Here is a 27,915-nt window from a genome sequence, read left to right as displayed (position 1 = left end):
TCCACACTTTCTTATCGCATCTTGGTCTTTTCTGTTTTCAGACGTCTGTCATCGGAGTTCCGGATATGCATTGATGAAGATTGCCTTCGAGGTCCATGATATAAGACATTTTCCAAGAAACGGACAAAGCCGTGGCGATGTCGTATCGCAAAGCACAGAATGGCGACAGGCGGCTTTTATTTCAGAGGTGTGTGAAAGGGACGTCGTCGAGGACGCCTCACTGGGCAGTGGGGGTGTCTCGGTGATGACAACCTGCCGATAAGACAGCACAATTTCAACCAAGTCAGGTACGAGAGGGGGCACGTCACCGGAAAAAAAAAAAAAGGAAAATGTGGGAAATTCTACCAAAATGAAGGACAACGACGTGACACGGACGATGCGTCTTTTGGATTTTACTCCGAACAAAACACTGGAAGGGATGAAATGTTGTTTTTTTTTTATAACAATGTAATGTTTGCTTTAATTTAATTGAATTTCTTTCGCTGTTGACAAAACTACTGACCCGTGCATTGACGTTGACTCCTGGTTTACAAGAACGACATGCATTTTATTTCGAATGAACACTTGAAGATTCCGCAGTTGGAAAATGTACATGATTTAAAAAAAAAATGCACTTAATTCCTTAGCACTTCAATACACTGATGGTATTTCTTTGTAATCACTTGTGTAAATAGAAATTCTTAACGGGAGCAATCAGGAAGTGTTGAAAATGTGTTGTAACGACTGTATTTATGTTGGTGCATTCCCAAAAAAAATGATCGCACGGTCGAGTTTTTTTTTTTTTTTTTGGGTCAGAGGTGCAGTTTGTGTTGAAAAATCAATGCTGAAAAGACAATTTGTGTCATTTTTATTGACATCGAGCGTTCCCGTTCTTCAGTGCGCGGCCATCTACCGTATAAACGTACACAAACACAGCCGAAGTCATCATCAATAAATTCTGTGGAATCGTTTCAAGACATCTTAAGGCAACCGAGGCGAATCGGAGTTTGCTGTTCATTCACTCTAAAGTCGTTGGACAAGCTGAGCGTGGCTGCGTTAGGGCACAACTCCAAGGCGTAATTAATCTCGTCATTACAACAACTTGCTTGGAAAACCGAAGTTCTGCACCTTCGGAGATCGCTTCTCGATGAATAAATAAATCCGTAATCAAGGACGTGTAGTTATTCCGTAGCTAGTGGAAAGGTATGCAAAAAATATATATACTTGTCAAATGTCATGCTTGCAACATTCTCCACTAGCGATGGCAATCACTACATTGTCCCTTTTTAAAACCACTTTTTAATTACCAAAAAAAAAAACAAAGCCATTCACGTCCACAAAAAAAAACGTCTATATTTTTTGGTCACGTCACTCCAAAACATGTTTTTTTTTTAAATTTTATTTTTTATTAATTTGGCTTACTTATCATGCAGAATCTGACTACATTTGCTTTGGGGAAAAGCATCATTGTAAAATGGTCCAAGCTCTTTTCCTCGAAGGTGTCTATGGTCCAGGTCGCCAAAAGGACGCCTCACTGAGTCTTAAATAGAAGAACATACGCTTTCATTTGTGGCGTCTATGATTTGAAAAATCCCAAACGATGTATCGCGGTCATCTGAAGCGTAGGTGAGAATAGAGAAATCATTTGTCTGAACGCATCCTTCATGATCTCCTTTTTTTTGACGATGTCGCGCGTGAACTCAACTATCGACGCCGGCAGCTGTTATTAAGCCGCTCTGGACGGCGATAGTCATATCTGCGTACGTTTTCAACTTGATAAATCCGAGCTTATCTGAACGGCGTCAGGCAGAAGCAATTGGAGACGATTCAGCGCGGCAAGAGGAGAGCGCATAGAAATGGGTCCGGTCTAAATAATATATATATATATAGACTACATCAAGATACTGTCTTAGAAAACGACCAAATTCATCTTCCTGGCTGCTTTTATTTACTGCAGGATTGCGTAGCGGGTCGACCATTTTGCCTCTTGCAGTTTGAGACGCTGTTTGTTTTTATTCCGTTTTTATTTTTGCGTCTTATATTGAGGTACGGGTGTGCAATAAAAAAATCATACAACTGTCTGCCCACGAATGAAACGGCAGACACGCGTCCTGTCATCCACCAACCGGATCGTCATGTGAACAAATACGTAATCAGCAATAGTAGATGAAAATGATTTTTAAAGTTTTGGAATCATCCGGAATCCAATTGTGCCGTTAACCAGCAGCTTACGGAAAACCCCACCGGCACGGAAGCGCGACGGCTTTTTCTATCTGGAATGTCACTTGAGAAGCATTAACAAGCCCCTCTCAAGGGCTTCGAAGGCACAAAAGACTTCCACTTAAGCCCTCCGTTGGTCCCCCTCATCTTCACAGTCATCCTCATGTGAATCACACTTTATGCATGGGACTCTTTAAGGTTGTCCGATTGCCTCTGCGAGTTTGTCTCAAAATGGAAGATGGTCGTTCAAGAATCAAGAAAAATAAACAACAACATCAACTTGACTGACTTGACTTTTATGTTCGTTTACATGTGCCACTAGATTCATATTTGAAACTGCACTCGACCTTTGCTCATGTTTCCCTTAGAGAACACACAAGGAAAGAGTGGCAGAAATTCTGGGGATGCATTTTTTTTTTATGTTTTGGACTTGGCATGGCCACTTATAGGTCACTCGTGGAGCATAAGTATTCATGTCCCAAATCACCAATAAAAAGAATACAGATATGCCAATCATGCCTATTTGGCTGTTTAAACCGCAGAATTTCTGGCAAATTAACAGCACCTTTTATATCTCTTCCAAAAGTCCAGTAAAATATTCATTCATCTTCCGTACCGCTTGATCCTCACTAGGGTCGCGGGGGGTGCTGGAGCCTATCCCAGCTGTCTCCGGGCAGTAGGCGGGGTACACCCTGAATCGGTTGCCAGCCAATCGCAGGGCACACATAGACAAACAACCATCGACGCTCACACTCACACCTAGGGACAATTTAGAGTGTTCAACCAGCCTGCCATGCATATTTTTGAAATGTGGGAGGAAACCGGAACACCCGGAGAAAACCCACGCAGGACCGGGGAGAACATGCAAACTCCACACAGGGAGGCCGGAGCTGGAATCGAACCCGGTACCTCTGCACTGTGAAGCCAACGTGCTAACCACTGGACTACCGGGCCGCCCCAGTAAAATATTTGTCACATTTTTAATACTCTTCTAAAGATGAAAGTGGAAAAAATGTATTTACCTCATGCAAATATTGTATTGAATTCACTGATGGCCCGCGGTGATTTTATCAAATAATTACAGATTAAAATATAGATTACTATCGAGTTAAAAACGAGTGTCTATGCTTTGTATTGAGCTAAATGTGCATGGAATTATTTTGCTCTTCAAGTGAAGAGTAAAATAATAGAAATCGGCGATTCAAAGCAATGTCTGCCTTGTCTCTCAGTGTGTGTGCTTGAGGGATCCGTCACATCAGAGGGAGCAGATATGTGGACCGGAGTGCACTCCTCTTTCCGTCCACCACACGCAAGGTGTGTCTTTGAAAACACGCTCGACGCCTGAGAAAATCTGCTCTCTGCATTGCTCGTTCTTTCAATCCTGCCTCCCGGCCCTCGCGAGGTCAAAGCGCCATATAATGGAAGGTTGCTGTTGAAGCATAATCTTACCATCTGCATCGCCGCCACGCTGGAATAACTGACGCGATCTGTCGTGAAGCGAAAGTTACCAGCTCGGCCGAGGTGAACGCGAGGCCAGAGATAGTGGGCGGCCAGGCTGCCTCGTGTGAGCGAAGCCCACTGAGAAAAGTTGGAGAGGACGCGGTGATGGAGAAAGAGGTGATGCATCTTATTGAATTCTTTTACCACACTCTTAAGACAATACAGTACCCATGACTTCCATCTCTTTTTTTTTTTTTTTAACAAAAGGAAGCCATTTGTGCACATTTCGGGAAAATAATGAAATGTGCTGAATTTTTAAGTTTGCTCACTTATTAACTTCCAAATTGTTGTACCTTCGATTGAATATAGTAAGTGTTTAACCCTGAAGTAAAACATTAATTAGTTGGTGAAGAAAAACACGGTGGCAAGTAGCTGAGACGTGACCACCGATTGGCTTGCCGATTGTGATCAAAAGGCGGGAGTTCCCTCATGCGTGCGTCAGTGTGAGAGCGGGTTTCATGCTTTCATGTTTTACGTGACATGAACGCTCGATTCCATTCAATGTGCAATTTGTGTGACAGTTCGCGCTGCAAGAAGGAGAGATACCGACGCTCGTTTCTACCGACTGCTGTCAGGCTGCTGAATAAAAATAACAACAATAATAATAGGGCGGCCCGGTAGTCCAGTGGTTAGCACGTCGGCTTCACAGTGCAGAGGTACCGGGTTCGATTCCAGCTCCGGCCTCCCTGTGTGGAGTTTGCATGTTCTCCCCGGGCCTGCGTGGGTTTTCTCCGGGTGCTCCGGTTTCCTCCCACATTCCAAAAACATGCGTGGCATGCTGATTGAACACTCTAAATTGTCCCTAGGTGTGAGTGTGAGTGTGAATGGTTGTTTGTTTCTGTGTGCTCTGCGATTGGCTGGCAACCGATTCAGGGTGTCCCCCCGCCTACTGCCCGGAGACAGCTGGGATAGGCTCCAGCACCCCCCGCGACCCTAGTGAGGATCAAGCGGCTCGGAAAATGAATGAATGAATTAATGAATGAATTTACAACTTGTCCTAATAAAATAGATAAGTAAAAATTAAGCTGTGTGTTTAACAAGCCGTCAAGTCTCTTGTGTGCTTGATGAATGCGTATTTAGCAACGCTGCTCACGTAGAGTTTGGTTTGCAAAAAATAAAAAATAAATAAATGCAAATGAGTCTGATTCTGTCAGAAAAAACGGCAAGACAAAACATTGCACTCTACATTATTTACGATTCGGAAGCTACTTCCTACCGCGCCCGTTTCATTTGCCTGCGCTATATCAAACTATTCACATTTATAGCCACAGTCCAATAAAGGTCAAGTGAAACACTGTTTATGGACGACAAGGCAATATATACCAAATCCTTTTTGTGTGTGGTACATTTATCCTACTTTAGAAAAGTGTACATTCGCATCATCCGCAGTAATGCGATGCCTTGTGGGGACCTGCCGGAGAGCTGAAGGTGTCACTTTTTGCGACCTTTGTGGATATTTGACAGGATTTCACCTCTTAAAATGGACACTCATTTGCACTGTATTCTTCTTAACAGAGCACAGCTTGTTGGCCAGTGATGCAGGTTTAAAAAAAAAAAAATGAATCGGGTGCAAATTGTGTTGGAGTGTTACTAAATTCATAGACCGTTTTGCTTCATTGGTGCATATATCATCCAAATATAAGAGATGTTTTGTGCTTTCAGGATATTTGTTGTCTGATTGTCTTTGGAAGTCCATGTAGGAGGTCGAACAGTGCAACATGCGTCTCTAAGTAACTGCAAACAGACCTCTACGGGCAATTGATGTAAAGTTGACCAGGAAGATAACAAAACTGTGAAGTGGGCATTCATGTCTGTGTGTGATGACCAACCTCTAGCCCCCCCCCCAAAAAATGCTAGGTGCCCAAATCCGCAGTGACGAAACTGGAACTGGAGCACAAGTTTCAATTTCCCGTGCGCGTGCATACCGTACAAATGCATCGCCCGCTCTAGATTAATTATGAACACGGCCGCATCACAGTGACAAGGGGGTGTGCACACTTGTGCAACTCCAGTTCGGTTGCTTAGTTTGACTTCCGTTCTCAGAAATTCTTTACTGGGGCGCGTACTCAAAGCTAGGTCGTTAACGATAGCTCGTTAGGTAGGGTGTAACGTTGGAAGGAAGGGAAGTTTGTTGTAGCGGGAGGTCTCACCTTCCCGGAAAGCCATATTTCATCAAACACAAATGAACTTTTCCTGACGGGGGACTCTGAAGTCTTTCTTGATTCTTTCATTATTGCACGCTATTCTTTCGCACACCCCTCCGGGGACGCGTTTTGCATCCCCGCAAGACAATAAACGGTTATGACACGATTAACCACCTACCGACAAACACGCAGACGCAATTTGAGACCTCCACTTCCCACTCGCTCGCTCTGAAGCTGCCGATATAAGGGGTTCCGGGAAAAAAAAAAAAGCAATTGTGTGCAAATTATTCGGGCGGGAGTGTGAATAATTAAAGATGCCAAGCAACACTGTGCAGACGTGCTGCATCGCCTCCCGATACAATGAACGGTTTATGCAGACCAACTGTGCTTTCAATGTCTTCTGTATTTTGTTGTGGCCCGGTAGTCCAGTGGTTAGCACGTCGGCTTCACAATGCACAGGTACCGGGTTCGATTCCAGCTCCGGCCTCCCTGTGTGGAGTTTGCATGTTCTCCCCGGGCCTGCGTGGGTTTTCTCCGGGTGCTCCGGTTTCCTCCCACATTCCAAAAACATGCATGGCAGGCTGATTGGACGCTCTAAATTGTCCCTAGGTGTGAGTGTGAGCGTGTTCGTCTCTGTGTGCCCTGTGATTGGCTGGCAACCAATTCAGGGTGTCCCCCGCCTACTGGCCGAAGACAGCTGGGATAGGCTCCAGCACCCCCCGCGACCCTAGTGAGGATCAAGCGGCTCGGAAGATGAATGAATGAATGTTTAATATAAGGCAGGTATCCCTATTTTAATTTCAAAACAACAACAACAAACTTTGCAGTCGTAAAGCAGCGCAATTCATTACTTCTGTTTCTCAGGCAAGTTTGAAAAGGACAGTTGTGCTCGGGGGCCACTTCAGTAGCTGTCATTCACTTGGGAAAATCGGCTTCCGACTATTTTATCGTCCAATCTCGCCCTTTGTTTGTGAAAAGGGATGGTAGAAATTATGCAAACGGCTATTTATTTTCATTTTTATGAATTGTAAGGGCGGCCCGGTAGTCCAGTGGTTAGCACGTCGGCTTCACAGTGCAGAGGTACCCGGGTTCGATTCCAGCTCCGGCCTCCCTGTGTGGAGTTTGCATGTTCTCCCCGGGCCTGCGTGGGTTTTCTCCGGGTGCTCCGGTTTCCTCCCACATTCCAAAAACATGCATGGCAGGCTGAATGGACACTCTAAATTGTCCCTAGGTGTGAGTGTGAGCGTGGATGGTTGTTCGTTTCTGTGTGCCCTGCGATTGGCTGGCAACCGATTCAGGGTGTCCCCCGCCTACTGCCCGGAGACGGCTGGGATGGGCTCCAGCACCCCCCGCGACCCTAGTGAGGATCAAGCGGTACGGAAGATGAATGAATGAATGAATGAATAATGATCGAGGTGTGGGTAGTGTTTATACAATTTGAATATTTGTCAAATTGGGCGGCCCGGTAGACCAGTGGTTAGCACGTCGGCTTCACATTGCAGAGGTACCGGGTTCGATCCCAGCTCCGGCCTCCCTGTGTGGAGTTTGCATGTTCTCCCCGGGCCTGCGTGGGTTTTCTCCGGGTGCTCCGGTTTCCTCCCACATTCCAAAAACATGCATGGCAGGCTGATTGGGCGCTCTAAATTGTCCGTAGGTGTGAGTGTGAGCGTGGATGGTTGTTCGTCTCTGTGTGCCTTGCGATTGGCTGGCAACCGATTCAGGGTGTCCCCCGCCTACTGCCCGGAGACGGCTGGGATGGGCTCCAGCACCCCCCGCGACCCTAGTGAGGATCAAGCGGTGCGGAAGATGACGGATGACTGACTGAATTGTAAGATAATTTTCTAGATCAAAAGATCAAATTCAACCCCCACACCCTCAAAAAAAGGCACTATTTTTATGTCCTAAATCTGCGCAGTGGTGAAATAGACTTTGTTTTGGTATTTTCATAATTGCACGGAGCTTGACGTAGTTCGAAACGAGCTATTTCGTACTATTGTGGTGGTGAACACAGCCAATTTATTTCACCGCCAATTGAAGCTACTCTTCTCCTCCACTTTAAAATCACTGCACAAAAGACGCACAGTCCTTCACAAGGGGGAAAAACTGGTTTGCTGTCGTCCATGCGGGGGGAGGGGGGTTCAAGCACTTCAAGTATGTTTACAAGGAATTGCAAGCACACCTCCATAACGCATATGCTCTCTGAAATTGGCCCATTTCTCACTCATTGAATACTTTTTTCATATGACATCCTTGAACCATAAACACGTGATTAAAACAAAAGCAACAAAGTGCAAGACCCAAATGTGAAATGCTCTTTTAACTATTACCCATCCATTGCAAACTTGAGCGAATCGCTCACTATGCTGATGCCTGCCTTGGAAATTTTCGAAGGAAATCAGTTGTTTACAAAACGCCAGGAAAAAAACACTTCTGAGAGAGAACATGGACGAAAGAGGGCAAAAAACACGATGAGAACGCAGCTAAGAGTTAAATGACCATCATTTTTTATTCTTTACGCTATTCTTTGTGTATTTGTTACATATTTTGATGCAGTTTTATGCTGTAGAAAACATTTATATCTGAATTTTGAGGGGGTTCGGAACGGATTAGGGCATTTACATGGAAAACACGTCTCGACTTACAAACTGGTTAAGAAATTTCTTCCAGAACCAATTAATTTCGTAAGTAGAGGTACCACCGTATCCCGTATTTTGCAAATGACTAAATTTACTCGGGCACTTACGGAGCCCTCGGTTGAATAGCTAGCAGCTGCTGCAATTCCACCACTGCCAATCATGATCTGGAAGTTTCGCCTTGGTTTGCAACTTGGCAAGCAGACCGGGGTCTACTCCGCCTCTCACCTCAAGCCAGTGGGGATAGGCTCCAATTCGACTTCAATCTGTGTAAACGACGCATTCGAAAACAGTTGTACAGCTGTAAGCGCGCGGTGTCATCTCTGCCAAATTTCAGCACCTCAACAGAGTCACCTGAGTCTGTGCCAAAAAGCTGTCAAAACACGGGCCACAGAAACCTCGACAGCACATGCACGACCCCGTAACAAAACCGTGACAATAAATCAAGCTGAAATGATTAAAAAGAACGAAGTCGTATGTTTGCGGTTGCCGGGTAGCAATCTCCGATCCGGGCCACTGCTCCATTGCGCAACAGACTCCAAAGTGTGAGGATGAATCATGAAAACGCAGGCTGCCGTTCGAAGAGTCTTCAATCACTGCAAGGCTGCGCAAATGAGAACTTTGTTGTTCTCGAATCAGACCCAGATTGCCCAAAGCTACATTTGAGCGCCTGGCCAGAAAACACTTGAGAGTTGCGCCCATAACCGCACAGCCAAATGGTTTGGAAACGCGCGATAGATAGCGCTTTGTGGTTTACTCTGCAATTTCATCACTCGGCAGTAATGGACGGTCTCTGACCTCATCTGAAGTCGCTCAAAAGCAGACGTACGTGCGTACACACACGAGTATGCATATAAAATCCGCGCTTTTGATATTATGCAAAGTTAACCTGCAGCGAATACGGTTGTACAAGAAGAATTAACTCTAAATGGTGAGATGAAAGCAGAGGCAAAGGAAGCGAGATGTTAGATGTCTCTCTGCAACAAACACTCCACACTCGCCGTGCGGTAGTGGCGGAATTCATTGCCCGCAAGATGCTCCTCGCTTTTGTAATCCACAACCTCGGATAATGGAGCGTCATAATCTGCGAGATAAAGCACTATCAGAAACAGCGGACGGTGGAGAAAGCGGGAGGTGTGGGGGGTGACGCTTCTTAGGACGCCACATACTCATCTCCATCAAACGCCACGAAACCGCAAAAGGTGACCGAAGGATCCTTTTTGTGTTGTTATCTTGATGGAAAATTGCGCATTTTTTGTGCTTCACAAAAAATGCTCAAGGCATTCAGTAAAATCTAACGTGAAGATTACTGAAGGTGAGAGAGGGTTGTCACAAATAGCCGCAATTTACCACAACAGAATAAAAAAGCAGTGCAGCATGTTGTTAACGTAAACGTTTACCTGTCATGGCGTTTGGATGACCTGCATGCTGCAAAAAATTTGATCTGTCTCACTGTAATAAAAGCAAGAAAATATCAAAGGCTTTCTGTCATTTATTTTGCCTGCAAGAAGAAAAAAGGTTGTCCGGAGTGAAAAAGATCTTTTGCTAACATCAGTGCAGAAATAACCCAAGATAATGAAGCGCATGCAAATTTAATGATAAAAACATGATATTATATTTTGTCCTTGCTTTTTTGTCAGCGTTTTTGGTTTGTTTGGTTGTTTTTGGTTTTCATTGTAACTAGCATCATGAGTTGCGCTTACACATCCATGACCCTAATTAGGATTACCGAAATGAGGGCGGCCCGGTAGTCCAGTGGTTAGCACGACGGCTTCACAGTGCAGAGGTACCGGGTTCGATTCCAGCTCCGGCCTCCCTGTGTGGAGTTTGCATGTTCTCCCCGGGCCTGCGTGGGTTTTCTCCGGGTGCTCCGGTTTCCTCCCACATTCTAAAAACATGCATGGCAGGCTTATTGGACGCTCTAATTTGTCCCTAGGTGTGCGTGTGAGCGTCGATGGCTGTTCGTCTATGTGTGCGCTGCGATTGGCTGGCAACCGATTCAGGGTGTCCCCCGCCTACTGCCCGGAGACAGCTGGGATAGGCTCCAGCACCCCCCGGATCCCTAGTGAGGATCAAGCTGTACGGAAGATGAATGAGTACCGAAATTAATAGATCAAGCAACCCGTTTATCAAGTCAAGTCAAGATTATTTCTCGAGCACTTTCAAAACAGCCATCGCTGCATACAAAGTGCTGTACACGGAGCGATTTAACATGCACAATAAACAGTAAGACAAATCGGTAATAAAGGCGGTAGAAAGCACCAAGCAGTAAAATCAAGAACAAATCTAAGTCATGCTGAGTCGAACGCCAAAGAATACAATTTTTTTTATTCATTCATTCATTCATTCATCTTCCTAACCGCTTGATCCTCACTAGGGTCGCGGGGGGTGCTGGAGCCTATCCCAGCTGTCTCCGGGCAGTAGGCGGCGGACACCCTGAATCGGTTGCCAGCCAATCGCAGGGCACACAGAGACGAACAACCATTCGCACTCACACTCACACCTAGGGACAATTTAGAGTGTTCAATCAGCCTGCCATGCATATTTTTGGAATGTGGGAGGAAACCGGAGCACCCGGAGAAAACCCACGCAGGCCCGGGGAGAAAATGCAAACTCCACACCGGGAGGCCGGAGCTAGAATCGAACCCGGTACCTCTGCACTGTGAAGCCGACGTGCTAACCACTGGACGTAAAAAAAAAAAAAAAAGGGATGCAAAGCAATGTACAGTCCTTGGCAAAAGAAAATGTTGAATGAATTCACTCGGGGGTGACAAAAATCTCTCGTAACATTTGCTTAGAGCGGAGCCGTCGTTTCAATGATGAGATTTCCCTCAATTCCATTCCAATTGAAACACGGATGGGCCAAAGCCACACACCATTTCATGGCCTATTATAACTTACTAGGCCCGATGGGGGGAAATACACCCCCATAAAATGCAGCGACATCCTTGCATAAATTAGCTAGCTAGATTCTTTAGCGTGAAGCGATTAAGAATTCAATTTAAACTTTAGTGGCCAAATTGGTCTGACTTTAATGGATTGAATCAAGGGCATGCTGCTCGGGTGAATAATAACCGTGCACGGTGTTGAGTGACAAGAGCTGGGCTCAGCTGCTTTGGCAACGGGGCCACTGGCCGTGACCGACTGCTGGATATGTTTGTGACTACAGAGCACTCAAGCGTCAAGGACGCCAATCCCCATCGTGGCGTGCAGAGCCGGACACGTGCTTTCTGCGCAATCTGATTTTGGTTCGCATCCAACAACAATAAGCCCGCGCGTCTGTCATTGTGTTTGGACGACGGGGACAAATTCGAGGCTATATCGATTCGTCTGGAATGAGAAAATGAATGGACGGCGCTGAGTCGACTTGATGTGAATTACGCTTCTTCAAGCTGTCGGGGAAAAGTTTGTCTTTTGGATGTCGGAGCACATCGACACCTGCGCGGTGGATGATAAATATTTAAAGCGGATATAAAAGGTGTTAAGTGTATTTTTTTTCCCCCCTCACTAATACTGACAAACCCGTTCAAGTCACTGACATTTGAAGGTCATAAAACATTTAACACGGGGACCATAAGCTTCGAGTGGATGAAGTTCAATCATCGTGAATATTTGATTTTTGAGGATTTGGTTGATTGCTTACAACTGGAGTGCAGCACCTGTGCAGGGTTGGCGCACTGTTTAAGTGTTCGGTCAGCGGCTAATGAAATGCCGTACTGCCTCTTGGGTTATTTGAAGACTCGAGGTGTGAGTGTGAGTGTGACCGGCTGTTTATGTGTCTTGAAATTGACCAACAACCAGACCCAAGTCAACAAGTACAAGGTCTAGCTCACGTGAGATCCGCATGAGGATAACGCGGATGGAAACAAATGACGCTCCATAGTGCCTGTCCATCCATTAAGCGTGAAATTCAGCAACCAAGTAAATCTTTTTGTTATCTGTCTAATTCAGAAAATGTGTCCGAATAAGCCCTTCGGCATTTACGCAGCCAATTGGCATGATTAACCACACTAACCACCAGCGACTTAGTAGCTAGGTAGGTCGCGAAGATCAAAAGCCACTTTCAATCGACGGCTGGACTACTGTGCCTGAAACGCTACATCAAAGCCAAAGGATAAGCAGAGCTGAGTTTTGTTGGATGTATTGATTAGTGATTAGCATTAGACAAGGGCCTCAGCTTCTAATAAGTGGCACTTACTCGATTGCTCAGTGAAGTTGGGCCCACGACACCACATAGACGGCAAAGTCAAATTGGAATTTGGGGGATTATCTTCCGTACCGCTTGATCCTCACTAGGGTCGCGGGGGTGCCGGAGCCTATCCCAGCTGTCTTCGGGCAGTAGGCAGGGGACACCCTGAATCGGTTGCCAGCCAATCGCAGGGCACACAGAAACGAACAACCATTCGCACTCACGCTCACACCTAGGGACAATTTGGAGTGTTCAATCAGCCTGCCACGCATGTTTTTGGAATGTGGGAGGAAACCGCAGCACCCGGAGAAAACCCACGCAGGCCCGGGGAGAACATGCAAACTCCACACAAGGAGGCCGGAGCTGGAATCGAACCCGGTACCTCTGCACTGTGAAGCCGACGTGCTAACCACTGGACTACCGGGCGCCCTCTTTGGGGGATTAGTGATTCCTTTATGAGTGTGCGTGTGTGTGCGTGTGTGTGTGTGTGTGTGTGTGTGTGTGTGTGTACTTCCGAGTTAGTTACTTTTTTAGACTGACGACAGCCACCACAAGCTCAGCCAGTTGGTTGTCATGGTAACGGAATCTGTACTTGCAATTGGCCCCCGCAGTATGTAGGGCAGAATGCGAGCTGGTTCACTTGCATGAAATGGATCTGCTCTCTCAAACGGTGTAACTTCTAAACAGAGACAAGACAAAAAATATAGTGTGTAAATTGCGATTCTTGATCTTAAGGGCATTTTGACCAAAGCATATCTCATGTCAAGGTGTGTGTGTGTGTGTGTGTGTGTGTGTGTGTGTGTGTGTGTGTGTGGGTGAGGCACTATAGGACTCTTGGCACGGTCAGTTTTACATTTTGAGGTTTTGTATTTCTTCACAGTGCAAAAACTCAGCACCAAAAGTTCGTCAATCGACCTGATTTCAACCCAATTCCTTCCAAGAAAATGAATTCAGAGTCCATATCAGCAGATCTCAACTCTTAGTCTCTTGATGCTGTGCTCATCCTTGCAGATCCTGCATGCCAGCCCTAACCACAAGTACGTTTGAAGGTCACTGTAGGTGCTTCTCACAAGGTTCACGGGGGAAGGTGGTGGTGTTGGGGGTGGGGGGTGCTGGAGCCTATCCCAGCCGTCTTCGGGCAGTAGGCAAGGGACACCCTGAACCGGTTACCAGCCAGTCACAGGGCACACAGAGTCTAACAAGCATCCACGCTCACACTCACACCTTGGGACAATTTAGAGTGTTCAATCAGCCTGCCACGCATATTTTTGGAATGTGGGAGGAAACCGGAGCACCCGGAGAAAACCCACGCAGAACATGCAAACTCCACACATAAAAGCAGATTAGGTGCTGATGGGGAAACATTAATATAAAAGGAATGGCAAAGGAAGAGTGTTAAATGTAAATGCCACTTTATATAATAATAATAATAATAATGCATTTTATTTAAAAGCGCCTTTCATACCACCCAAGGACACTGTACAGACAATAAGAAAGTACAATGTAAAAATTGGTAAGCAAGATATTATATAAAAACACAAAATTGCGCGTCGTCCCGCACGCGGTCTGTCCTTCCGTCTGTCCCTTTTCAAAATGTACCTACTTCACCGCGCCGCCACTGCGCGCCGCCACTGCGCGCCGCCACTGCGCGCCGCCACTGCGCCGCTCAGGCAGCGGCTCACTACGATGGCGCGGGCATCTTAGCGAAAAAATGTCTACCCACAAGCATTGCAATGAAATTGTTAGTTATTTAGTAGAGCTAAACATCTCTTTATTTTCGCCATAAGCAATGAAGATGAACAAAAAGTTGAACCAAGCAACAACACTTTTGTGGGCCGAAGGCCCACATTACCAGCCTTCCGCAGGAAATAGCTGATGAGCCGCCCGGAGGGCGGCGAACCAGCTAGTACCTAATAAAAAATCGAGCAGGAAGAAGCACAATCGACATTTCCAGAAATTGACCCAATCGGTTTACATTACTTATCTGCACAGGACTACCAAGTTAACAGGTGTATGGAGGATAAACGCATTTAAATACGAGTTGAAATATTGCCTGTACCATCAATAAAAGTTGTATGATGGTGTTTTGAGTCTGGAACACATTAATTCAATTTGTATTATTTCCTACGGGGAAAGTATGTTCCATCATAATTCCTTTGCTTTACCTTTGGTGTGTCAGCCTATATAGTGAAGAGATTATTGCTTTGAGAGGTAACTCACACACCCACGCATTCTTCTTTACTTGTCTTCGAGGGACTATAAACATCTCCACTTAGCACCTGGAACTTCCAACTCAAGCAAAAAAAAAATAAATAAACGGTATCATCTTTTCCCCACACGCGGGGATCAGCACAAAATATGCAAATCTTTGAATGTTAAACTCGCATCACTTGTGGAAAAAAAAATAATCATGTGGCACTAAAACATTCATGAAAATTCTCACCCGAGGGATGTTTTGCTCGAACGTTCTGGTCGTCATCGGTCAGAGATGCATTCGAGAACAAGCTGACTAGCAGTGGAAAACAACAAACAGTTGGAAGGAGGAAACGAAACATGTCAGTATGTATTTTTTTTTTTGTGCCAGCTTTTAAGACCCGACAGGGACGGTCGTCCTTTGGACCAGTCGATGGCTGACACCGGGTCACTCTTGTCACACTGTGAAAAGATCATTCTTCCCCGGCCGACATGGCGCTTTGCCCGGCTCTGTGTGCGTGCGCGCTTATTGTTTACTCGACAATGCCTCGTTTTGAGACTCAGCCCTCCCTTCACATCTGAGGTCATCTGCAGCATCTCCACGAGGCCCCCGAAACATTTATGCCCGAAAAGATAACATCATGCATTGTGACTCAAAATGCCCCTTGCTGCCTTCTCTGACCCCCTTTTCGCCTCAGCCACACTTCCTATGAGCTCTGCATCAGATAAAAAAATACAGCGAAACCCATCCATCCGTTCGTTTTCTGTTGAGCTTATGCTCATTAGCTTCGCGTGCGATTGCGGATTGTCCCTGCTGATTTTCAGTGAGAGGAAGGAGGCGGGGGAGTGGGGGGCAGGGGGGCTGATCTCAGGGCACAGGCAAACACAGTCACGTTCACTTCGATGAGCAATTTAGAGTCCTCAATGAAGCTAAAATGCGAGGTTTTGGAAGATGGGAGGAAATGGAACCTCCATAGTGAAATGCCCGGAAAGGTGAATTTGGAGTTCAACCAATATTAATTTGGAAAAACAAATGGAAAAATGGGCGGCCCGGTAGTCCAGTGGTTAGCACGTCGGCTTCACAGTGCAGAGGTACCGGGTTCGATTCCAGCTCCGGCCTCCCTGTGTGGAGTTTGCATGTTCTCCCCGGGCCTGCGTGGGTTTTCTCCGGGTGCTCCGGTTTCCTCCCACATTCCAAAAACATGCGTGGCAGGCTGATTGGACGCTCTAAATTGTCCCTAGGTGTGAGTGTGAGTGTGAGTGCGAATGGTTGTTCGTTTCTGTGTGCCCTGCGATTGGCTGGCAACCGATTCAGGGTGTCCCCCGCCTACTGCCCGAGGACAGCTGGGATAGGCTCCAGCACCCCCACGACCCTAGTGAGGATCAAGCGGCTCGGAAGATGAATGAATGAATGAATGAAATGGAAAAATAAAACCCACAAGCGGCGGCCTAGTGGTCCAATGGTTCGCGCGTCGACCTCACAGTGCAAAGGTACTGGATTCAATTCCAGCCCCGTCCTCCCTGTGTGGAGTTTGCATGTTCCCCCGTGGCCTGCGTGGGTTTTCTCCGGGTACTCCGATTTACTCCCACGTTCCAAAAACATGCCTGGCAGGCTGATTGAACACTCTAAATTGTGCCTCAGTGTGAGCGTGAGCGCGGATGGTTGTTCGTCTCTGTGTGCCCTGCGATTGGCCGGCAACCGCAAAAGAATAGCTTTGAAATTTAAATAACTTTGATGGAAACATCATATCGCAAAGGTGATTTTGTTCAACTTTGGAGGTTCCACTGAATTGTTGTGGTTTTTGCTTTACCTTCAATAAAAGACGTGTATTTGACATTGTCAAATTAGTTTCATTCAGCACTTGAAGTGCCGTAATTAGGTGAACCTTGGAGTGCCGGGGGCCGTACAAGTCTTTGAATGGAGGACACATATTAAGGGTTGGCATTTGTTTTCGGCGGTCGCTACAGCCTCGATGCGGCTGCCTTTTCAAAAACACTTTGAAATGGAAATCAGAGTTTGTTCAATGGCGCACGGCGCTTATGGAGTGAAAATGTCTGCTGGGTGGATGCAAATTGACTGATTCGAGTGCGCACGGTGCATTTGATTGCACGCCAGGGTCATACAGTGGTTGCACTTGGTGTAAAAGAGTCATTCATACTTGTTTGGGATTGATTTTGGATGCCATATGCCAGGGCTGTCCTAACTTTATCCTACGATGGCCACATACAGAAATTGAAGGACGCAAGGGCCGCTTTGTCATTCTGCAGCTTTAATTTCTAACACATGCTAAAACCATCAAGCACTTATCTAGATATCGTGAAATTGGGGGCGCGGGGTGGGCATGGCTAACGAAGTTTCGATCCATGGCCCTTGTAAGCATGGCAAAGTGTCCTTGAGCAAGATGCTGAACTCCAAATTGCTTTTGATGCTGCATCATCAGGAGGTGAATGTGGAGTTTGTGTGAAGCCCTTTGAGCGCCTCGTAGGTCGGAAAGTGCGAGACAAGTACAATCTCATTTAACATTCATATGCTGTACATTTATTTCTTGTTGAATGACTGCTATGTCACAGCTTTAATTAAAGGTAATAAGTATGGTAGTGGGCGGCCCGGTAGTCCAGTGGTTAGCACGTCGGCTTCACAGTGCAGAGCTACCGGGTTCGATTCCAGCTCCGGCCTCCCTGTGTGGAGTTTGCATGTTCTCCCCAGGCCTACGTGGGTTTTCTCCGGGTGCTCCGGTTTCCTCCCACATTCCAAAAACATGCGTGGCAGGCTGATTGAACACTCTAAATTGTCCCTAGGTGTGAGTGTGAGTGCGAATGGTTGTTCGTTTCTGTGTGCCCTGCGATTGGCTGGCAACCGATTCAGGGTGTTCCCCCCCCCCCCCCCCACGCCTACTGCCCGAAGACAGCTGGGATAGGCTCCAGCACCCCCCGCAACCCTAGTGAGGATCAAGCGGTTCGGTAGATGAATGAATGAATGAATGAAAGTATGGTAGTAATGAAAAGCAATTTGAATTGGAAAATACTGTATATATCTAAAAGCTAAGATTTGCATGATTATCACAAAATAAAGGTTTCATGCCTCGCTGCACGTCCTATGTATCTCTGTTTTGATGATGATTAAAAAAAACAAAAACGCACACATGACCTGGAACTCATTTCCCCTCAAGTTAAGCTCCTCCAAAAATACCTAACGACAACAGCCAGCTACCCCATTATCAGTGTGAATCTATTTTGGTCACAATATCTAATGAATGCGACAATGTGTCCTTTCAGGGAGATACGCCTGTCAGATGCAATTATCGTTCTCCGAAATACCTCATGAAAACTCTCTTGGAATCATCAGTGATTTTCATGTGGGTATCAGTGAAGGTTCATTTGTGTGATGTGTACTGCCCTCCATGCATGTCTTATAAAACCCGGTCGTCCTTTGTCGAAGATGTAAAAATGTGTGTCAAAGTCCATGGAGACGTTTGTTGTTTGGCGATGCTGAGAAATGCTCACATAAGACAGTAATTCATCTGGCTTTCACGTGACATAAACCGATTTGTTTTCATGACAACTATACATATATACTGTACATACTTACATACATTTATATAATGCCAATGTTTGGATACATTTTACAACAAAACGTTTGTAGAAAGATTTTTTAAAAATGATTATACAAGAAAATATTGAATAGTGGTAATTCTATATGTATGTATGTATGTATGTATGTATGTATGTATGTATTAATTGTATACGTATGTATTATAATGTATATATTTAGATTGTAGTGTAAAATGTTTGATTTTTTTCCCTTCTCCCGCTTGGATAAAGAGCCATTCATTTTTGTTACTTTTGGCGTGTATATGTCACAATAATTCATATTGATTCTTCATCCTCCCCCCCCCCCCCAAACATTGGAATTTACTTAGTTCACTTACGTACTGCATGCTCATTAATGGATCTCAGAGAACTTAGAAATAAAATGCTGAAGTAAAAGTGCTCCCCTCCCTGCCATAGAACCACCCACCAGAATTGAAATGCAGTTCAACACTTCCACCTGCAGGATATTATCGACTCTGCAATAAAAATACTGTACTGTAGTCACTGTCCTACATAATGGTTATTCCTTCCTGAATCCAATCACGTAATTGTCTCAATAAATGCTTTGCACGATTCTTTATCCGGGCGGCCCGGCAGTCCAGTGTTTTGTCGGCTTCACAGTGCAGAGGTACCAGGTTCGATTCCAGCTCCGGCCTTCCTGTGTGGAGTTTGCATGTTCTGCGTGGATTTTCTCCGGGTGCTCCGGTTTCCTCCCACAACATTCCAAAAACATGCATGGCAGGCTGATTGGATGCTTTAAATCAGTGGTCACCAACATGGTGCCCGCGGGCACCAGGTAGCCCGTGAAGACCACTTGAGTAGCCCGCCAGTGCCTGGACATTGTGATTTGCTAGTAGAAATTATGATTTAAAAATGCAAACATTGGCAGTACTGTGAGACATTTCGAAACACGATCAAAGTCTGACAATTTAAATCATCAAGTATTAAAAACAACACATCCTCATATTATTGAAGGTATTTTGGACAAATATGTTATTTCAGACGTGTATCAATTTGGTAGCCCTTCACACAATCGGTACACATGAAGTTGCTCTCACCCTCAAAAATGTTGGTGACACCTGCTTTAAATTGTCCCTAGGTGTGAATGTGGGCGTGGATGTTTGTTCGTCTCTGTGTGCCCTGCGATTGGGTCGCAACTGATTCAGGGTGTCCCCCGCCTACTGCCCAAAGACGGCTGGGATAGGCTCCAGCACCCCCTGCGACCCTAGTGAGGATCAAGCGGTTCGGAAAATGGATGGATGGATGGATTCTTTATCCGCGAGAGCTATGGCACTGTATTAGTTTCTGTATACACGCTAAGACAAACATTTGACAAATTAATTTTCCAGCCAATTAAGTCTGCCATAATGACTTTAAATCGGTGTCTCTGCATATTTCCATTTGGAGAGGAAATAATTACTTGTATACACACACACACACGCACACACACACGCGCGCGCACACCACTGGGAGCCTTTCACGACAATCTTCCGGCAGTAGGCGGGGGACAAGCGAGTGGCAACGTAAAATGGCCGCCGGCAGCTAAACTTTCGCGTCCCTTCAAAATTATACTAACCGGAATAAGTTATTTTTATTTTCAAAATAAAACCGAACGTTTTCTCTGTGATAGGAATTGGAGGAAAATATAGGTACGGATTGAACAGTACCTAAAAAAAGGTAAATATAGTGTTTGATAATTTGACAACAGTTGGTTTTATTGCATCACATTGCGCCTGTCGTCCATTATTAGACCTTTATGTTGAAAGAACACGTCCAACTCGTGTGTTTCGCTACCGTATTATCTAAATATATGAATGGAAGTGCCACTATCGACGTTGTCATCGCAGGAAACGACTCCACTGTTTTAACCTATCGCCTCAAGTAATGTCGTATTCGCTAACTCAATAATGAACGTTCTAGAATACCACAATCTGAAACGTGTAGCAATTGTTTGCAGTGGTTCCCGATTAATTTAGCCTAGCCTGCATTGATCTGCGCCGGGTGAACTTCAGTGTTTTGTTTGTCAAGTGTAACTTCATTCCGCCCCACTGCCTTGCTTCTTGTCATGGAGTCACTCGGGGCCATTCTTGGGTGTTTTGTTCTAAGTGGACTTATATTTGCTGCCAACAGACTTGGCTTACTGTACCAGTTGTTCCACAAGGTAAGCGTTCACGGACTCATAAAATCAGTTATGGTGTTTCTTTTCTTACTACACAGCCAGAATGTTGAGCGCCATTTTAGTGAACCAATTACCCCACTTACTAAGTGCTATCATTCCCTTTAACGAGTGTTACGTGAAAAATTAAATGCACCTAACCTTAGACTTTGTATGCCTTCCTAACACAAAGGTCAATGCCACACCCTGGCATGTTGTGAATGATGGATGTCATTTTCTTTAGATGCAGCTGTGGTAAATCAGTTCACAATCGATTTTTAAAATCTCGTCCTTTTTGACATCACACAGACTGAGACAAACAGCCCTAGACATGGTGGCGAAAGTGTGGCAGAGGTCCTGCGTGCCCACGGGATCAAGTATGTCTTCACTCTGGTTGGTGGACACATCTCGCCCATCCTGGTGGCCTGCGAGAAAGTGGGCATCCGAATTGTGGACACCAGGCACGAGGCCACGGCTGTCTTTGCTGCTGATGCAGTGGCACGGCTTTCAGGTGCCCTTTTATCACAGCACATCACAGCGGCCATGTTGTTTTCTTATTGATGTTGACTTCTTGACAACAGATTCCTGAGCAGTCAGGATGATGATGAATGAATGTACAGATTTCATCTTCCACTCAGTCTTGACCAAGGTCTATGGTCTGAGTGTTAATGATGTGTGATTGGTTGAAAACAAAGGTGTAGACAGTAAGCACTGTCGTACAATGCAAGCAAACGACACAAGCCTTGTTAAATGTGAAATTTTTAGTCTACGCTGCGGGCCGCTCAAACACGGATGGCCATGGTGTATACACTCCTGATTTAAACCATGCAAACGTTTGTTGAACTTGCAATTTATCGTGTATCTAATAATGTATCCTTTTACTGACTGTCTTCCCATTAGGTACCGTTGGCGTAGCTGCAGTGACTGCTGGCCCAGGTCTCACTAACACTGTGACAGCAATGAAGAACGCTCAAATGGCGGAATCGCCCTTGTTGCTCATCGGAGGGGCTGCTGGGACACTTCTTCAGGTGCAGTCAAATTGTTATGTTGTGACAATATGTAGTGAGTGTAACTAATGTTTCTGAAATGTTCCACTCAATGTTTTTTTTCTGGTATTTGTTGTTTTGGGTTCCAGGGCAGAGGAGCACTGCAAGACATTGACCAAATGTCTCTATTTAAGCCTCTGTGTAAGTTCTGTGCCTCCATCAGAACGGTCCGAGAAATCGTGCCTGTTGTCAGAAAGGCGCTGGCTGTTGCCCAGTCTGGAACACCCGGGCCCGTTTTTATCGAATTCCCCATCGACACTCTGTACCCTTACCATTTGGTGTCCAGAGAGTTTGCTGTGAAAAACCCTCCCAAAGGCCTGATGGGCAAAATTATCTCCTGGTACGTTCATTTTTTTTGTTTTCCTCCCTCTATGTTATGGACAAAGTTCAAGTGCCATTTGTGGGTTACCTGAACAACATTAAGCACAACCACAACATTACGCACAACTGAACAAGTTGATGAAAGCCAATAACAAAGATAATGATGATCAATTTTAATTAGCTCATTTAGCATTCTTGGAGAGGCAACGTTTTTACATCAACATCAGTCGAAAATATGTAAATATTTTCTCAAATATTGGCGGGAAAAAAAATCTGCAAATGTTTGAATACGCGGGTGCTAAACCGTGTGCACGCAGGGTTTCCACTGTACATATTTAAAAAATCTCTTGAATTCTACTGTGTGTATATGATGTATGAAACTGAATGCATACTTGCTAGGTACCTTAACAACCACCTCACAAACATTTTTGCTGGTGCCTGGGAGAGAAGAGACGTTTCACCTCTACCCGTTGACATTCCACAAGCCACAGATGATCAGGTACATCAACACGTGGCTCTGTTTCGTTTTGTTTTTCTTTTTTCCCCCAAAACCTTGTGATGTGATACAGTGTGCGAAACGTATATCTTTTTTTTTTTTATTTGCAATGCTCATTAGGTACAAAAGTGTATTGAGCTGGTAAGCCGAGCCAAGAAGCCTGTTATTCTCCTCGGAAGCCAAGCCACGCTCCCACCAACGCCAGTCAATGACATCAGGTGAAAATGTGTTTGGCTAAAGTATTTTATTGTATAAGTACTCATTGTGTTTTACTGTTGTTGGGCGAGTTTATTCTACGTGGGTAAATCACGCGTAATATCCAATCGAATCCGTTTGATGGCATTTACAGGTGTGCTTTGGAGGACTTGGGCATTCCTTGCTTCCTTGGGGGCATGTCTCGAGGCATGCTGGGTAAAGACAGCCCGATCCACATTCGACAAAACAGACGCGATGCTCTGAAGGAGGCTGATGTTGTGATCCTCGCAGGTCAGATGCTGAGTATTGACTGGCAAAATCGTGTTTTTTTTAATTTTTTTTCCCCCCCAGCAAGTGCTCCAGTTTAAGTGTATCGGTAGTTGAGAAAAAGACACAAAAGACCAAAGGACATGCAACGGGAGTTCTAAAAACTGCAATATGGACATCTTTTTTTGTCATTTTGAAGAAAGTTTCATGTCCGTTTGTCATTCATACTTTCTGAGCACATGCACGGCTGGTGCTGATGAGAATGCTGTGTCATGGTAGGAAGTCTTTCCCACTTCCTCATTTCATTTTCACCCATTCATCACATTAATTTTATTCAACATTTGACCTAGGTAGAAAGAATTTGATTGAGTGAATGGTTGAGAAAATCATAGGGAGTGCAAGTCACTTCTTAGTTCATTTATTTTGTGTAGGTATAGCTGCCGGTGTTTGTTATTCTGGGAAATAGTGCAACATTTAGTCCACAAATGCATGTCAGATGATAAATCATATTTATTTGGACTTTGATCTTTCCTGTAGGGCCCGATAAGGCTAGATTAGACACACAAGTTTATGCTGGCCTTGTTATCTTGAAACGTGATATAATTGTCTTGATTCAGTCATCAATCGACACTATGAAAGATATGTTTCTAAATATTAGTAGTACAGCAGTTTGATTAGTTTTTTTTTGTTTTGCAGGCACGGTGTGCGACTTCCGTTTGGGCTACGGCAAAGTTCTGAACAGACGCAGTAAGATCATCGCTGTCAACAGAGACAGGATGCAGCTGCTCAAAAACTCGGATATGTTCTGGACACCAACTGTCGCAATTCAAGGTGTGTTTCGTAGCTATTTTGGGGTTTTTTTTTGTTTTTTTTTTTTGGTCACTTGCATTTGTAATTTCTAAAATGTTTGTCGATCACAGGTGATGCCGGTTCATTTTTAGTACGGCTTTTCAAAGGCTTAAAGGGCCATCGATGTCCGGAAGAATGGCCTCAAACCCTCAAAGCAGGAGACGTGATTAAAGAAAAGATAAATAGGTAAGGAGGCCATAGCAAATTTTCTCCTTACTAATTATGGAAGTGTACTGCTGACAGATACCAACAAAAAAAAATGCTCACTATCACGTGACGACATAAAAAGTATCGCATCATTCATTTTATAACGTGAACTTGCATCAAGACATGATTTAGTGCAGGGGTGTCCAAACTTTTTGCCAAGGGGGCCAGATTTTATGTGGTAAAATGTCGGGGGGCCGACCTTGGCTGACATTCTTTACATTGAACAACAATATTGTTCAACAAATTTTAGTAAGCCAGTCTGTTTCACATTTCCATTTTTATTTTAATTTCAACAATCTTAAGAATTTCTTTTGGTTCATTTGAAACAGGTATATCACATGCAACTGCTTATTCACTTGACTTTTTCTTAAACAGAAGTCTCCTGAGTGCAAATTGATTGATTTGAAACATAAAATGTATCACCATGACTTTTCAATAGTCACAAAACCTTTGACTCGAACAACAGGGAAATGAACAAGCAATACACATATCCACAACTGCAAGGATCATTTGAAATATGACATATCAGTCAATATAAACACGGAGTGATGTCTTGTTAACTCGTGAGTGGTGCCCTCTAGTGTCTAAATGCTATTACTCATTTAGTGAATGCTATTACTCATTTAGCCACTAGAGGGAAGCAGTACTCTATGAAACATCACTCACCAGTCTACGAGACCTCAGTCAATGCAACACGTGTTCCATTGCGCCCAACCTGCGGGCCAGACGGCACTGATTTTATGACAGGGGCCGAGGGCCGGATGAAATTCGACCGCGGGCCGGATTTGGCCCGCGGGCCGGACTTTGGACATGGGTGATTTAGTGCTTCGGGTGTTTGAAGAGCATGGCATTGACTTTAGCTAAGGTAATTGTTGTCTTTTTTTTTTATTTTCAGGGTTAAAGCCGATGAGAAGACGGAGCATCACCTGAATCCCTTGAAGGTACTTCACGTGTTGGATGAGCACATGTCAGAGGACAGCATCATTGTCGCGGACGGCGGGGATTTCGTAGGAAGTGCGGCTTATATCTTGAGGCCGCGGGCACCGCTGCGTTGGCTCGATCCAGGTTCGCTCCTCCTCTTTACATGACATGAAAAACTCTTTGGGGATTGCAGAAGTACACAATGAGTTGTGTTTTAGGAGAATAATGATTCCCCACAGGGGCCTTTGGAACGCTGGGCGTAGGAGGAGGATTTGCGCTAGGTGCAAAACTCTGCCGGCCTGAATCGGAGGTGCTGTGCGGATGCGAGTTTTTTTTTGGGGGGGGGGGGGATCCATCTGCTTGTGATGCTTCATGAATGAAATCTGACCTCCTGTGGGTTTTAGGTGTGGATTGTCTATGGTGACGGTTCACTTGGATACAGTGTTGCCGAGTTTGACACGTTCACTCGACATAAGGTACATCCATCATATTCATTACATTTCTGTGATACTGTTGTGAGAGATAGAGGTCAAGCATCATATCCATCCATCCATTTTCTGATCCGCTTTATCCTCACAAGGGTCACGAACAAAACACAAATCATTTGTCTTTGTGACAGATATGGCAGGCAATTTTAAGAAAATGCAAATGTTTGTACAATAAAGGCATCCCCCATCTGCAGTGGAGATGCCTGGTTTAAATCGGGATTCTCTTCTGTTTACAGACACCGGTTATTGCCGTGGTGGGAAATGACGCATGTTGGAGTCAGATTTCCAGAGAACAGGTTCCCATTCTGGGCAGCAACGTGGCATGTGGCCTGGCATATACAGGTTGGTGCTTGATGATTGGTTCTATCGCTCGTGTTCTAATGTATTCCGCTGACCTCTCTGTTTTCAGATTATCACACTGTGGCTGATGGGTATGGCGGTAAAGGTTACCTTATAAGGCGTGAGGATGAAGAGCAGCTCGGGGACATCATCAGGGAGGCTCGAAAGGAAAGTCGAATGGGCAAAGCAACACTTCTCAATGTCCTGATAGGCAAAACTAACTTTAGAGAGGGCTCCATTTCTGTGTAATGTTCATGTGCTCTGAGCATATTCAGCATGTACCAATGGCTTCTTTCATTTTTTTTTTAATATAGTATAGAAGAAAATGGATCGTGAAAGCCTTAATCGGTTAAACATTTTCTGCTTCCAGGGTTACTTTTCTGCCCAAACCATAATCATTGCATTTCAATAAGGGACACCCGCAAAAACAAACAATCAAACAAACAAAAAAAACAAAATGCTGGCATTGGGCTAAATAAACCCCCCTGTCACAATTTGGTAAATTTCATATTCTTCACAAATTTATACCATTGGCCACTCCACACTTGTGTTTTTGTTTTTCTAAATTGACAAATCGAAAGCGTTTAAAAATGGCTTGCTGTCTTTGACGATGTCATGCTAATGAGAATAAACATGCCGATTTTGGGGAACTGCTGAAAAGTGAGAATTTTTTCAATACAAGTATTTGTTCTCCACGTACGTATTGCAGTTTCTTGCGTTGTTAAGTAGATGCAACCAGAATGCCTTCAATCCCATTGTGAAATGAACATGAAGCCTTTGTGTTTGAAACCTGTCGTATTCTCCAGAGCAGCGGTGGCCAAGTCCGTGTCTTGAAATCCCCGATCCAGCCTGTTGACAATTTCTTCCTCTTCCAACACAGCTGATTGATTCTAATGATCAGGATCGTAATCGGACTTTTCAGCCTGGAGAATTTGTAGACATTTTGAATGCTTTCAAGTATATGCCTTTCGGATGCTCAAATAGAATAACAATAATATAGATTATTGCAGAATATATTGATATACGTGACTGTAATATACACCAATGATGTCATTTTTAGCAGGTAGATGTTATTTCATCTCAGGGGCCAGTTGTTTGTCCTCCAAGACCATATTAAATGTTTGAAAAAAATATGATGCAATCAGTCAAACAAATAATCATTTTTATATAAGATGAGCATTTCAGGGTTGAATGTTTTTGTGATTTTTAGAGCACTTTCCCCTGGGGTGGGGGGGGGGGAGGTTGTCGTATTTCTAGAATTGCATAGCAGGCCAGATGAAATGCTCCCGCCCACTCCTGCTTTACATTCTGCATCATATATTGCACTATAAATGTTCGTGATTGGTTCACAAGGCAAATGCACGTTTATTGCTGCTGTATGAAGGGATTTTTTTTGAGTGTCCAATAGAAAATGTGTGTTGAATTTAATTATCTAATAAACTGACAAAAACAGTGGCGACTTTTGTTTTCTGTAATGCATCAAATATTGTCATAGTTTTATGATTTTGATGAACCATCGATTCCATTCATTCTTTCTCTTGCGCTTATCCAGGGTCGTATCTCTTCCTGAGGTTTTCCCAGGCCAACCCAGGAGACTTAGTCTCTCAGGGTGTCCTAGGTCATCCCCGCAGACTCCTCCCAATGGGAATGTGCCCAGAACACCTTCACCAATGTGGCATCCAGGAAGTATTTGAACAAGATGACCAAGCTACCTCATCTGGCTCTTTTCAATGCAATTCGTCTCGGAGCTCCACCCATGTGACTGAAATTCTCACCCTATCTAGCCCAGACACCCAATTTCAGAGGCTTGTATCGACAATCTTTTTCTTTAGGACACGATACACAACTCGTGACCATAGGTAAGGGTAGGAACGTAGATTGACCGCATCATGGCATAGACTGCACCAGTCCGCTTGTCCATGTCCTGCTCCGTTCTTCCCACCCTTCCCCCTTGTGAACAAAAAAGCCCCAAAGATACTTGAACCCCCTTTGGTTGGGGCAAGGTCTCATTCCGGACCTAAATAAGGCAATCCATTGTTTTCCGACTTAGAAACACGGTCTCGAATATGGAGATGCTGTGTATCATCAGTACCGCTTCACACTCGGCTGCAAACCACTCCAGTGAGAGTTGAAGATTGCAGCTTGGGGAAGCCAACATAACCACATAATTTGCAAAAAATTG

General features: G+C 44.8%; 2 protein-coding genes and 1 long non-coding RNA gene across 7 annotated transcripts in view; all 3 read left to right on the top strand.

The window, feature by feature from the left end:
• The window catches only part of b3gat1a (beta-1,3-glucuronyltransferase 1 (glucuronosyltransferase P) a), a 52,586-nt gene extending 50,103 nt beyond the window's left edge, over window positions 1–2,483 (top strand). For all 5 annotated transcript variants that reach the window (XM_052078580.1, XM_052078578.1, XM_052078582.1 and 2 more), the window contains one exon: window positions 42–2,483. The gene's annotated coding sequence lies outside the window, so the exon portion shown is untranslated. The remainder of the gene's footprint in view (window positions 1–41) is intronic.
• A 3,769-nt stretch (window positions 2,484–6,252) lies between these two features.
• LOC127609032 (uncharacterized) overlaps window positions 6,253–27,915 on the top strand; it is a 114,468-nt gene continuing 92,805 nt past the window's right edge. The window contains exon 1 of the long non-coding RNA XR_007964456.1: window positions 6,253–6,452. This is a non-coding gene — a long non-coding RNA (uncharacterized LOC127609032). The remainder of the gene's footprint in view (window positions 6,453–27,915) is intronic.
• ilvbl (ilvB (bacterial acetolactate synthase)-like) lies at window positions 20,088–26,254 on the top strand. The gene is made up of 14 exons (XM_052078469.1): window positions 20,088–20,610; window positions 20,914–21,115; window positions 21,505–21,632; window positions 21,740–21,990; window positions 22,371–22,470; window positions 22,588–22,685; window positions 22,817–22,953; window positions 23,626–23,760; window positions 23,850–23,964; window positions 24,881–25,050; window positions 25,146–25,216; window positions 25,311–25,382; window positions 25,631–25,736; window positions 25,804–26,254. The coding sequence occupies exons 1-14, from the start codon at window positions 20,515–20,517 to the stop codon at window positions 25,980–25,982; spliced, it is 1,860 nt and encodes a 619-aa protein (XP_051934429.1). The 5' UTR covers window positions 20,088–20,514; the 3' UTR covers window positions 25,983–26,254.

Source organism: Hippocampus zosterae, chromosome 10 (genome assembly GCF_025434085.1).
Source record: "Hippocampus zosterae strain Florida chromosome 10, ASM2543408v3, whole genome shotgun sequence".
Classification (NCBI taxonomy): Eukaryota; Metazoa; Chordata; class Actinopteri; order Syngnathiformes; family Syngnathidae; genus Hippocampus; species Hippocampus zosterae.
The sequence above is the reverse complement of the archived record's forward strand: the minus strand, read 5'-3'. Positions and strand labels throughout refer to the sequence as shown.